This window comes from Tinamus guttatus, unplaced genomic scaffold (assembly GCF_059628265.1).
Source record: "Tinamus guttatus ecotype Peru unplaced genomic scaffold, ASM5962826v1 Tinamus_guttatus_pri_ptg000197l, whole genome shotgun sequence".
Lineage (NCBI taxonomy): Eukaryota > Metazoa > Chordata > Aves > Tinamiformes > Tinamidae > Tinamus > Tinamus guttatus.
In genome coordinates this window covers 4,811,589-4,825,547 of record NW_028288731.1, presented here as the reverse complement: position 1 = coordinate 4,825,547, position 13,959 = coordinate 4,811,589, and the positions used below count along the sequence as shown (strand labels likewise).

The 13,959-nt window shown below is 50.4% G+C and overlaps 1 protein-coding gene across 1 annotated transcript; it reads right to left on the bottom strand.

Annotated features, from left to right (window-relative positions):
* Positions 1 to 11,631: 11,631 nt before the first annotated feature.
* Positions 11,632 to 13,443, bottom strand: FZD7 (frizzled class receptor 7). Its single transcript, XM_010219041.2, has one exon. The coding sequence runs from the start codon at positions 13,333 to 13,335 to the stop codon at positions 11,641 to 11,643; it is 1,695 nt and encodes a 564-aa protein (XP_010217343.2). The 5' UTR covers positions 13,336 to 13,443; the 3' UTR covers positions 11,632 to 11,640.
* Between the last annotated feature and the right edge of the window lie 516 nt (positions 13,444 to 13,959).

The window sequence follows — 13,959 nt, the reverse complement described above, 5'->3', positions numbered from 1 at the left end:
TGTAAATCTGGCAAAGCAACATGGGCATGGGCCACGTTCCCCGTCTCACTCCTCTCCTTCATGTAACTGAGGAGGAACCTGAACAAAGTGGAGACCTTTTCTCACCAAGAGCAAGATATAGATTAAGTAGAGCAGCATGTTCTTGGCCTGCAGACTGAAGGTGTTCAAGCATACAGAGCAATCTCCTGCCATAGATAGTGAAGGAAAGGTGAAGATTACTTTTTTTTTCCTTAGTTCACTGGGCAAAGTGACTTTTAATGTAACTTTGTGGGATTTTTTTTTATTAATTTACTACTTTTTAGATTATCAAAGTGCTTTCAGGAAGCCAGTGTAACCTTTACTCTGCCCCTTCAAGTGTTAGTCTGTACACATGTGACTCTAATTATGTGATCGCCATGTCTGGTGGATAAATAAGATTTCTTTTTCCCCAAATAAAGCTCAGGGGAAGCATGAGGTGCATGCACCACTTAGGTTTTCTGCAAGCCTTTGGAAAGGAATGTAAATGGCATGTAAATGCTGCCCCTCTGCACAAGCCTGAATTTCACCCTATGTGCACCAAGAGCAGGGTCACATAATACGCTGCTCTGGAGTCGCAGGAGCAGATTTATGTCCTGGCAGTGAATGGGGCTGTGTCCCTAGCTCTGCGTCTAACCTCTAGCAGAAGTTGTGTGGTGTGAATAAAGGCCAGAGGCTGTTGTAAAAGTGATGATTTAGGTGGCTGACGGGGGCTCCAGAGATGTGGTCTCTTTTCCTGCCTCTTTTCAACCTTCTTTTAGCAAGGACCTTAGTTGTACCCCCTAAGTGAGGGATAATGTTTCCTCCCCTCCCAGGGACGCTGGGGTACAGCTCTACTGACCAGTGTGAAGCTTTCCTGGGTGCTGCTGGTGAGCAGCACAGAAGAGCTGTCAGCACGTGGGCAGCTATCCGTGTTCATGCAGGGCTGCAGTAGCTTTTGCTGGAGCCCCGCTCGCGAGAGCTGAGATTAAAAAGAATATTGAAGAGCTGCTTTGTATGCAGAGCACTGATGGTTGGTGGCTGGCGTGAGGCAGGAGCTCCTGCCAAAACTGAATCTGGGGGCAGAACCTGGTCAGGAGCCGCGACAATAAAGGATACCGGCAGGATACGGTGTGGGCAGAGGAAGGTTACCTTAGGGAGCCATTGCTGGCTCGTGCTGTTTGAGAGGGTCGCTCTTCAGCCTTGCTTTGGTTTGTTGCAAACAGCAGAGTTTTCAGCAGGGTACCTGTGTGATAGGGATCTCCCCTGCACCTGGCACTGTGCAGGAACATGAGCAGATAAGCACCCGGCCTCCCAAACTGGGGCCCTTTGCCTCTCTCATGGACCTCGCTAGATTGCAATCAGGCCAGAAGCAATGTCAGGAATTCTCTTGATTGACCCCTAGTTTTATTTAGACATAAATCTGCAATATTCTCCCATAAAGTTTCCAACTGCAGGAGTGCATCATCTTTGTTCTGGGTTATTGGGGTCAGGGGAATTTCTACCCTGTACCCTGATACTGAAGCAAAATCAAATTCTTCCCTTGTCCATGGACAAAGATTGCTGAACTAGGTTTAAGGTATAGAAAAAGCTGCCTGGGGGGAAGATACGGTAGCATCTAAATTTAGCTAAATTTAGATGTCCTTAGCGCTGGCGGAGGCTCCATCGTACATGGGAGGCTGTGGGAGGAAATGGTCTCGCTGGCCTCTGGAGCTCGTGCTGGAACTCTTCCACCCAGCCTTTTAGAAAGCAGCAGGAGTCAACTCTTTCACCCTAGGAGTCAATTAAAGAAACCCAAATTATTGCCATTTGAATAAACAATTATTTCTTTTTCACCCTCGCAGAAGCTTGTTACGATGAACTAAAAGGCAGAACTAATTAAATGATCTGATAGCACAAATCGTATTAGAAGTGTTTCATCTGGCGTAATTAATTCTTGCCAGAAATCGTTGCTACTCTCAGCATATGCGGAATTATTTTTTTACTGCTTTTTAACAGTTGCCATTTCTCTCTGCTTCCAGTGCTGCTGGAATTCTTGGTCGCTGCAGCTTATGTGGAAATGTTTAGAGAACCGCTGACTTCTAGGGAGAATTTTAACCCTAGGCACGGTCAGTATGAAAAATACCTGGTGGGTCAAGGAAAGGGACACGCGAAGCCCTGAGTGCACTTTCCACCCAGGATGAGGCACAGCAGACCTATGCTTTTCAGGCCACAAATGCTGTGTAAGGGCCCTGGCAGACTGGTTAACTCCTGGTTAACTCTTAGCTCTCTGGCCAGAGCGCTCTGGTGAACACGCAGTGTATTTAGGCTCTGTAGATTGTGGCGGTGCCGGCCCGCCGCTGCCTCGCACACAAGTTTTCCCTGCGGAGGGAAGGCGCTCCGCTCGGTGCCGCGCTCGCTCGTGGGCCCTGTTCCCCTGATGTCTGCGCTCTGCCTTTGAGATAGCGCAGCCTCTGGGTGCTAGAGCCATATCGGGGCATCGCTCTCACAGCCCGGCTAAGGCTGGCTTTGTTCAGGTATTAACTCTTTATGCCCTGGTTTCCTAGGGAATGCCTAGGGGAGTATCCCTGGAGGTCCCAGCAGTTTACAATTAGCGCATAGCTTGCCCTGGAGATGCCACCGCAGCTCTGTGGGACCAGGGGATCCTCTGTGCCGGGGCACTTCGCTGATGCCGGCAGCTTCTGCTCTCCGGGGTGCCTGGCAGCCCAGCAAGGCAGCGCACGGGGAGCTGCTCCCTGCTCACAGGCACCACGTGCCTCTTGTGTCTCGTCTTCCCTTGCTCCCCACAAACGCTTTCCTCTAAATAACACTTCTAATGTCATTAAGCAAAGGGAAAAGTTCCTCTTTGCTGCTTTGGGTTCCTTGCACAGTACTGCTGAAGCGGATCAGACTTTCCAGGTGATAGAGACAAGCTGGACACAAAGCTATACCCCATGTGCTACCACGCAGGTCCATCCGGGCTGCCCATTAACTCCAGTGGCACCTACAGGGTTGCTTAGTGGCTTTCCCTAATTTGGGGCATGTTTCAAAATGAAACGCGGCTTCATTTAGGAAGCACTGAAACAAAATATTCAGACATTTTCTGCTTCTCTTTGTTTCCTTCTTGGACTTAGAATGATCTGGTAAGTTGTTTTGCTTAGTCCTGTATTTCTTAGATCTGCATTTCAGCAGGGCTGAGCGGAAGTGGCAGACTTTTTCCTTGTTTGGCAGCTCAATTATTTAACCGTTTCCCTAATGATCATTTACTGTAATATCCAGCATTTTTTATGCAATGCAGATAAATATTTTCCTTTAATGAACAAAACTGTTTCCTCACGGTCTGGTTTTCATTTTCACTAAGCAGCGGCCAACTAACTCTCCGACCAGCCAGCCCTGATGCCGGATGGAGAAGTTTTGCGGTGTGTTATCGCACAGGCCCCACATGGCAGCACTTTGTACAACAACCACGACAAGACAGGCAGGAGAGGGCACGTGGCAGTAAATCCCATCCTCTGAGGAGTCCACAGAGACTCTTCAGAGCCGAGAATTTTCCTTGCGCATGTTGCACAGCAGCCCCAAGGTGGTGAGTGACGGTTGCCACGTGGATTTCTTTGGGCAGATCCAGAGTCATGGCACATCTCGGCTTTGCCACTGCTGTTTGCCTGTTTCCCCCATAGGAAGTAAAGCGCCAGCTCACGCTTACTCTGCTCTGCCTCTTAATGATCAATTATTTTTAATTGGAACTGCTTGCTTTGTGCACAGCCTTGAGAGGCCTCCGTCAAGACGAGGGCGCCAGGAAGGTGGGAATGGTACCAGCACGTACATGGAGTCAGTAGAGAGGGGTTTTGTCCCAAAGAACACGACCTATTTAGAAAAGGCCAAAAAAAAAAAAAAAAGGAAATGGAGGTAAGGATGATACTTGCAGAGCGTGAGCAAGGTCAGGAAAAGCAGGAAAGTCTCCTGACCCTAGGTCTGGTGTCCTGACACACTGCTTCTCATTTACTGATGGAAAAGTAATTTTAATGACTAAAAATATCATTGTCTGTGCAGAACTATATTTAAGGACTATCAAAAAAGGCTGGTCCCAGTACAGAGAGCTTTACCAGGGAAATAAGATACAGTGAGGGCTGATGCTGAGAGAGGTGAAGCTTGTGAAAGTGAGGTTGTTGCGTCCCAGTCCTCTTCGAGCTTCTTTTATGCATCCATCTATTTACTGTTTCATTAATGTCTGTATTCAGTTAATTTACTAAGTCTAAGGTAGAGGTGAAATCCTGGCCACTTGGGTAACAAAAGGGATTTTGGTGAAAATGAATACCAAAATCAAATGTTAATGAAATCACTGAGTCTCTCAAGGTTGTTTTATAAAAAATGTCTATATTCAGCCCTAGTGTTGCAAGGTTTTTGTTAAGATTTGATTCAGAGCTCAGTTCTGAAAGAACTTTCCTCAAGGAAAATGAGAGGAAAAGAGTTAAATTGTTAACTGTCTTAGTGAATGTTAATTCTCTTAGTTAAATTGCAAAAACTTCAAGACATCTCAAAACCAGAAACCGAAATCGGTGGCAGCTGGGGCTGCTGCAGAGCTCTGTGCCTTCTGAGCAAGGAAAACTGATGAATTCCTTCTCTCAGATAAGTGCTTTCTGACAGGAAAATAGGGTTTCTGGCTCACAGTAAAAATACTGAGTATGGTCTTCTAACTGTGTTCAAGTTCAGATCCAGGATTTGGATTTAGCCCATCCTGAAAGCAGAAGGTTGTTGTGGAATTTGTACCCGGGCTCTGAAAACACCTCGGAAGAGAAGCAGTGAGGCTGGGGCGCCGTTAGTCCCTTTGGACACGGCTGCTCCCTCCAAACGCCACGTTGCACATCCTTAACGTGGGGACGGGAATGTGGCCTCGGACGCTTACGTTTCACTGTCAATTTAAGGTAAAAGACAGGAAAAGAAATTGGGAGGCAAGAGCATTACAAGTAAGAAAAGCTCTTTTCATCATAGATTAAATAAAAAAGATTCCATCTTTATGTATAGTTTTTTACCCTTTCTAAAGACTGACTCTTGCTTTAGATAATCAAAGCTGCCTTTGAACTAGCTCGCACAAAAAAAATCTTTTTTTCTTTAAAAATAGCACTATAGGTATATATACATATGCCAGCCTTTCATTCCTCTCGCAGAGGCTTTCACATTTGGTGATTCTGTGGAAGTTGTGCGTGACGCAGAGCTCCCGCTGGCCCCACAACAAGCGCCAGGCACGTCGCTGCAGGCACCACCTCAGCCGGGTGAGCAGGGGCTCTTCCCCTTGCTCTCTTCCCTGTGTGTTGGATGATTTATTTTCTCTAGGATGGTAACCCTGGCTTGTTCTCCCGTGCTCTTGCTGTGCGTGTGCGCGCACACACGTGCACAGCCCGCACAGAAACACTTGGGAAGGAAGCCCCGACGAGCAGTGATCTGATTCATGCATTAGGTAAATATTTTTGGAAGTAGCTCGTTACCTTCCATAAAAGCTCTGAGTTATGTTCATGTCAGTTTGGGACAGGGGGGAGAGACTTATAATTTAGAGCATGTTTTGGTGCATTTAGGCATTCCTTTGGTTTGTTGATTGGCAGTAATTAGCAACAAAAAAAACGCTGTCTGATGAAGGTGAATGAGTGCATGAGCCGCTTGCAGGACAGGCTGGCAGCACACAAATGTTTACCACAGTCGGCCTAAATGCCTCTGCATTTTGTTGGTGAAACAAGTGGAGCAACCTCATGCTGTTCCCTGTTGTTTAGGCAGGAAAATATCCAAACAGGCAACTAATCCTTCTCCATGGCCATCTGGATGAAAAGGGAGATGTTGTTGGAGGTCATGGCAGCAGAAAGAAACACTGAGGAACTAAGTGAGGGTGTGAAGCCATGGCAGCGAAGGCAGCTTCTCACTGTCAGGGACAGTCCCAAAGCCTTGGAGACCTCATTTAAGCCCCCCAGTATGAATTGAGTGAGACACAGAGGTGCCATCGAGGCCACTGGTAACAGCTCCTTCGTAGCTTACAGAAGAGCAGAGATTGAGGGGGACTGTGAGACCTAAGCACACACAGGCCCTGATCCTCCCTCCCTGTTGTGCGTAAGCACTGAGTAACACGAGGCAGCCGATGTCGTTGCTTCTATTTGCACGGATGCCCCAATTCCATGCAATTTTCTGGTTGCCTCACTGGGGTCTTCGTACCCTCTCACGCCTTTGGTTTGAGCCCTGGCCAGAGTGATACTGCTGTGAAAGTATGTGCTCCGCCAGCCTATTTATAGGTAACCTTTTGGAAAAGACACAAATAATTTATTCCAGCTGGTGGTCTTAATTTGGCTTTCTCTAGAATGGGGCCTATTTCAAAACACTGGGCTACAGAACAAAGATCTGACGGAGGTATTTATATAAACCCTGTTAGCATTGTATGTCATTTCCTCCGATCGTGGATGTATTTATTCTCACAACATTGCTGTGATAGAGGGAAGTGCCACTGTTTCATTTTTACAGACAAGGAATTTGAGACAGAAATGAGATTTTCCAGTCAATTATCAGGACAAGTTCCAAAGCACAAGGGAAATGAAGCACTTAGGAGTGCTTTCCACGTACCTGTCTGTGTGCATCCTTAGCAGCATGTGGATGCTGCTGAAAGCCTGGCCATGATCTGCGGCGATGCAGGGGCTGGAGCACTTGCTTCCAAATCCCAGGTTAGGGGCTGCTTGCTGGAACATCCTCCTGGGTCCACCTGGGCCAGATAATGTGTTTTCCTTTTGCTCCTGTAGGCTACTCCCATAGGCAGGATGCACTGATTTTCCACCTGTACTTGTAAGAGGATTGTGTTATTTAAGAGTATTGTGCTTAAGCACAGGCGGCGTAATCCAAGTCGTGACACAGCGAGGGCAGCCAGGGAACATGCTGTTGCTAGCAGGATTTTTTGACTAACATGGATAAGTGATCCCCCCCCCCCCCCAGTTTACAATTGTTATTAAAAATGTGCTTTAGGCTCTGCCTATTCCTGCTCTTTATGTGTATTTCTGTTTCTCCCAGGCCTGGCGTTTCCTGGGATCGTCAGGGTGCCCAGACAGACCAAGCTGGGTAGAGGAGCCTGGCCTGCTCTGAGTTGCACCAGCTGCAGCTGTGTAGTTGGAGGCAAAAATTGGTCAATGTTAGGCAAAACCGGTCAGTTCTAAGTGGGGCACTTGGGAGCTTGCCACTCACGGCGCTTCTTCTCCCAGTCCTGCGTTATCTGGTGCAGTGCTTTAGCTGCCAAAACCACACTGGCATGAAACAGATATCTTTGTTTATAGAGAACAGGTTTGGCAACAGTCTATCTTGGTGAGCAGTCGTCATGTTGAAAGATTCGGAGTCTTCTTTTCCTCTCCAAGCAGCAAACTGAATTTCTTGCACTGGGATTCCTGATTTTAAAGAATAGGAATGGACAGTAGGAGTGAGAGCAGGCTCTACCTGTACGGCCTGGAAGGAAGCAAGAATGAGATGCAGAAAGAGGAGGCTATTTTAGTCATTTGGTTTCTAAACCTATGAGAAATTACAAATAATGTGTATTGTTGCCAGCTGCTGAACACAGAGGAGTGTGGTGGTTTTACTTGCATGCAAAGGGAGTAAAAAAACAAGCGAGGTTGTGGGTGAAGTACTTGGACAAAAACAGTCAATCACTGGTCTGGGTATTCACCAAAAATAAACCCAAACACTGACATATTATAGAAGCCAGTTTTGCTGTGTGGACAGACCTACAGTTGCTGCTGTTGCTCGTAAGCTCCAGCACTGTTGAAGCCTTCTGTTTAATTTACTTTCCTATACAAAGTAAAACAGCAATGTCTCTGAAACTTATAAAGCAAACAGTAAATGTTACATATTTTTCATGAAATTGTGGTATACACCCTAAAATTACAGGGATATTTGTCACTGATAACCATTGCTTGATGAAGTTATCTGCATTGCAAAAAAATGCTGCAGACAAAAGGCCAAAGTTCAAAGTTTTGGTCCTAAACTTTAAAGGTCCTAAAGTTTAAAAATGTTAACTGAAAGCAGGCTTAAAGATTAGTTGAAGGAAAAATGGTTTGCAGTCATTAGCAAAGGTTTCTTTTCCCTCCTGTTTCCAGATTGCTTCCCAAAGGTTTATTTAAGTTGTGCTCCAGTATGAAAGTAACTGCTCCTTCATTATCAGAATAGCTATAGAGATTTTATTCCAGAAGGCCAGGCTCTATCACTACTTGAAATTCTCCAAATTGTTTCCACTGTGAGCAAATTCAAGCTTGATGCAAGTCACATCTGCTTAAAAGTTACTAGCAATTGCTTTTACTTTATGCCAGCATCAAATTTCACCTACAATCTCACATTTAAAAAATCAGGTTAAAGCCCAGGGTTTGGAAAGCTTTGAGTAAGTGACTTTAAATCCAGAAGTCCTTAATATGAAATACTGAAATAAAAGCATTTGACTTTAGTGGTTTGGGGGTTGAAACAGAGACATTTCCTTGCAGATAGGAATGTCTCATGTGAACTACATACATAAAAAAGGTCTATTTAAGTTTTTCCACGTAGGAACAAAAAATAGCAATCACGCCTAGGTGCAGTTTCTCAGCCAACTGGAGCAGAGCAGCAGTGGGTGAGTGGGTGGGTGCAAGCACTGCAGCCCCCAGCAAGGGATTAATGGGAGGAAATGTGGAGAACGGCCTGGGCTTCCTCCGGGAGCAGAGTGCAACCGCGGCCGGGAGGCCTTGGAGGAGGGAAATGGGACAAGTGACCAGTCCTGGGGCAGCAGGAGCAAAGCACAAGAGGGGCCTCAGAGAGAGGCAGCCTGGATGGGGCTCGTGCTGAAAGGAACCGTAAGGCAGCAGTTCCCACAGCGTAAGTGTACGGTGTCCAAATAAACGTGCCCTGAAAGGAAGTGCTGCTGGTGCAGTGCTCAGGCAAGTAAGAGAACAGGGCTGCCATGATGGCATCTGCCTACAGCAACCTAATCCTCTACACTATTTTTTATATATATATATGTGCATATAGAGCCATGTTTTAAGGCAAAGGGAAGATGTCAAACCCACTAAAGAGCCAGAAGTTACAAGACAAACACTGCTACTGATCAGTGTTTCACAGGTGTAAAATTGCTTTCCATGATGGCACAGCATACCTTGGCATCTAAACATGCATTTTGGTTAAGCATGAAGCAAAACAGACTCTGCCATTGGAGGGCTCAGGTTACTGTGATAAGAATGTGGGCTTCAGGCTCGCTCTCGAAGATTTAAAGTAAGATTCACCTGAACAAAGCTGGAAATAGGGAAAGAGCTGGGAAGAAAAGGAAGGGGCGGGGGGAAGCTTCAAAACACTGTCCCCCATAGCTAGTAAGAAGGGCTGTGGTTTTTCCCCTCCCCAAAAATCATTCCAGCAGCACAACCTCTGATTTAATTTACAGCGCTTGTAGCAGCCTCCAGTTCTCAAGTCTCACCACCCCTTTGGAATGGGAAAAGAGCATTATCCTTATTGTATAGATAAGGAAACTGGTTTATCAGCTTGCCCTCAGCAAGAGGCAGGGCCTGGAATAAAACTTGGCTGGGATGCAAGTACCTCAAGTGAGGGCAAACATGCATTTAAATCAGCCTCAAGCCCCATCTTCTTTTGTTAGGGGCCTTTACTTCAAAAAAAGGCTAGTTTCAAGGGAGTTCCTGATCAGTCGTATTATTTACCCAAAGCAGCTTCCAGCTCCCTGAGCGGGGCCTTCGGGGAGGTGGAACAGGGGGAGGCCCTCGTGCCTTCCCCCTCTGTAACATTCCAACGCGGCAAGAACTGCACCGGAGCCCTTGTATTAAAAATCATTTATTTAATGATCTGTACATGGGACGAAGTAGGACCTCATACAGACCTTCCAAAAAAAAATCAAGTAAAAACATAAATACATATTTTCTTACAAAAAGAGAGATTTACAAAATATACATACTGCACTTTTCTTACAGTTTTCTTGTCCAATCCCCACGTGCACATTATAAGAGACAAAAGCCCAAGCCCTGCAAGTCTGAGATCAGATATAGCAAAGGATTTGGCTGATGGGCTGTTCCTCATGCCCAGACTGCTGGTATGAGTCTGCCCCCGCACCCTGAACAGTTACTTCCTTTTAAGTTTAATTCCAGACTCTTCCCCCCTCCTCCTCCTCCTCCTCTCCCCCATTAAGAGCAGCTATAGGGTGGAGACTTGCTACAAACCCACAATTTCCTATTTTGTCCATAGGCAAGAATATGTCAACACACACACACACACACACATATATATATTTATAAAAACAAACCCTTCAGTGAATATAAAGGTAGAGTAGCATTTAAAAATAAAATATTAAAACAGTCAACATAAAAATTTAAGAATAGGAAAAAAGTCACGTAAAAAAAAAGCTGCATCTGTTGCTTAATTTGTGAATGTCTTTATGCCTTTTTTTTTCCCCTCCACAGTGGTGGGATCAGTGGAAGGAAATGGCTGCATTTTCTAGCTACAATTAAAAGGTTACTCAGTAATTGCTTTCTTTTAAATCCCAAGGCCAGCTGTCCCAAGCGAGCCTCTTCCCTCACTGTTACAGAGCTCGGGGCACCAGAGTTGCTGGCAAATGGCTTCATCGGGAGCAAAAAGTATTTGCCCCGTCCCCACGGTGCCTTCACCTGCAGGAGCCCTGCTGCAGGAAGCGCCTTTACGGGAGCTAGAGCGGGGCCAGGGCTGGAGAGAAAAGCTGCAGCTTCATCTCTCAGGTTTTAAGGGATCTTGTTTAGCAGCCTTCCCAGTTCTGCTCTGCTCTCCTGCTCTTTCAGCCTTGCATTCCCTTCAGCTTAGGGAAAGTAGAGGTCTTGCAGAGTGCAAAAACATCCTGCCCGCTCCTTTCTCATAAAGGAATGTTTATTCCTGGGAGCTGCCCGCATTCAAGGGCGAACCTCAACGACTTCTTTTTGTTAGTTTGCCCATAAAAACCGATCCCATGCCTAGGCCTTTCTGCACAGAAAACACTTTTGTCTCCCCCTTTGTCTCCTCTAACAAAGGCAGGGGGGAAAAGCCTTCTGCTGAAAAGCAACAAGTCACTTCTTTTCAGGGGGTGGGAGAGCAACCGCCTCCTTCCCCACAGCAGCCAGGATCACCCCTCCAGGCAGGATTTTCCCTCCATTTCCAGGATTTTCCCTTTGGAATAGTTACAGCAGGTAGCACAGAGGGGGGGAAAGCACAACCTCCAGGCTCATGGAGGCACCCGGGCAGCGCGAGGCTGGACGGGCAGCTCCCACGCGGGCACTAACCCGCAGCTTCCCCCCAGGAACGCAGGGAGTTTGGCTGCTTCTCAGCCCTTGCTGCCCTCTCAAGGAGAGACCTTTTCAGTTGAGGGATTTTTCTTCCATCCTCCCTGCACAAGGAAGAGGTAGGGGTACTTCTTGCAGGTAAAGGACTCCCCTACCTCACCAGCGGCCTGGAGAGCCTTCTTGGTGCTCCCCTTATTAGTTGGGCATCAGCACCCTTGGACATCTGCTCCTTTATGCAGAGATTCTTTCCTTTTGCTTGAGGAAGCAAAAGTTCTGGAAAGCTCCCCTTCCTCCTCCTCTGGGGAGCCATCACCTCCCTTCTGAGAACCCCTCACGTGTGTGTATATAATGTATATAATATATATGTGTGTGTGCGCGCGCATGCACCAGAGGGGGCAGGAGGGTCTCATACCGCCGTCTCTCCCTTGCTGCCCGTGCTGAGTCTGTGGTAGAAGCGTCGCCAGGACTGAAGGGTTTTGCCAGACCAGATCCAGAAGCCAGTTGTGATACCGACAATCATGGTCATGAGGTACTTGATCATGAAGACTGTGAAGTCCGGGCTCATGGGGGCAAAGTGGCTGGGACAGGGCACGGCATAGGACTTGCAGGTCTGGAGGAGCCACGTCTTCTCCCAGGTGGCCCGGAAGGCCTGCTCATAGAAGTAACACGCTAGCACGATGGTGGCGGGCACCGTGTAGAGGACGCTGAAGACACCAATGCGCACCATGAGCTTCTCCAGTTTCTCCGTCTTGGTGCCATCATGCTTCATGATGGTTCGGATGCGAAACAGGGACACAAAGCCGGCAAGCAAGAAGGAGGTGCCGATGAAGAGGTACACAAACAAGGGCGCCAGCACGAAGCCTCGCAGGGAGTCCACACTGTAGATACCTACGTAACACACCCCGCTAAGCACGTCCCCGTCCACCTGCCCCATGGCCAGGATGGTGATGGTTTTGACGGCAGGCACAGCCCAGGCAGCCAGGTGGAAGTACTGGGAGTTGGCCTCGATGGCCTCGTGACCCCACTTCATGCCAGCAGCCAGGAACCACGTGAGGGACAGGATGACCCACCAGATGGAGCTGGCCATGCCAAAGAAGTAGAGGATCATAAAGAGGATGGTGCAGCCTTCCTTCTTGGTGCCCTGGGCCACGGTGCGGTAGCCATCCTCGGAGAAGCGTTCCAGGCACACCACACGCTCCTCCAGCAGGAAGCCCGCTGCGTACGCCACGGCCACCATGAAGTAGCAGCCCGAGAGGAAGATGATGGGCCGCTCAGGGTAGCTGAAGCGCCGCATGTCCACCAGGTAGGTGAGCACGGTGAAGAGCGTGGAGGCGCAGCAGAGCACGGACCACACGCCCACCCAGAGGCGGGCGAAACGCACCTCGGCCTCCTTGAAGTACATGAGCCCGTTGGGCCGGGCCGGCTCGCAGGGCGCCCCGCAGTCCCGCTCGCCCAGGAAGCGGTAGCCCAGGTACGGTGGCACCTTGAGCTGGCGCGGGCAGGAGAAGGTGAAGGCAGCGGGGGGCTGCGGCGGCGTCAGCAAGTCCGGCAGGTAGCCGGCTGTGGGGTGGGCCGTGGCGCCCCGGCCCGCCCCGCCAGGCCCTGCCGGCGCGTCCGACGTGTTCTGCCCCACGCAGATCTCGCCTGCTCCGTGCACGGGGAAGTTCTCGCAGCGCAGCCGCTCGGGCCACTGGAAGCCGAACTTGTTCATGAGGGCCTCGCAGCCCTGGCGGGCGCGCTCGCAGAGCGAGCGGCACGGCGGGATCGCCTGCTCCAGCACGGTGCACACCGGCGCGTACATGGAGCACAGGAAGAACTTGAGCTCGGCCGAGCACTGCACCTTGACCAGCGGGTAGAACTGGTGCACCTCGAGCCCCGCGTCCTCCTGGTTCGTGTGGCCCAGCAGGTTGGGCAGGATGGTCTGGTTGTAGGCGATGTCCGTGCAGAGCGGGATGGAGATGGGCTGGCAGAAGCCGTGGTCGGGCACCGAGATGCCCTTCTCGCCGTGGTACTGCTGCCCCGCCGCCCGCGCCAGCAGCACGCCCAGCAGCGCGGCCAGGCCCAGCAGCCCGCGCCGCGCGCCGCGCGCCCCGCCGCGCATCGCCGCCGCGCCGGGGCTCAGAGCGGCCGCGGCATCGGCACCAACCTGCCCCGCTCCGCGCCGGCTCCGCCGCCTGCTCCGCAACTTTTAGAATCCAACTGTGCGCGCCGCGCTCTGCCCCGCGCCGCTGCTGCTGCTGCCGCTGCTGCTGCCGCTGCTGCTGCTGCTGCTGCTGCTGCTGCTGCCGCTGCTGCGCGCCCGCGGCAGGGACGCGTCGCCACCGCCCGCCCGCGCCGCCGTCCCGCCCGCGCGGCGCCCGCAGAGCCACATATACGCGCGGGCCCCGCCCTCGCCGGGCCCATTCACAAACCGTCGCGGGGGCGGGGCCCGGCGCCACCGCCCGCCAATCGCCGCGCCCGTCCGAGTGGGCGCCGGGGGGCGGTGCGGGCGGGCGCGCAAAGCGGGCTGGGGGGGTGGAAAAAAAGTTGCGAAAGGGCCGCGCGCGGGCGGGCCCGAGAAGCGGCCGCAGCGCTGCCCGGTGCCGGTCCCGGTCTGCCCGCTCGGGGCGCCCGGCGCGGGCAGCCAAAGGGTCCCGAGGGGTCGCGCGGGGCCCCCGCAGCCGCCGCGGGACACGCGGTGCCCGCGTCCTCCCGTCTGCAGCCTCTGTCAGGCTTCTCGTGGGGA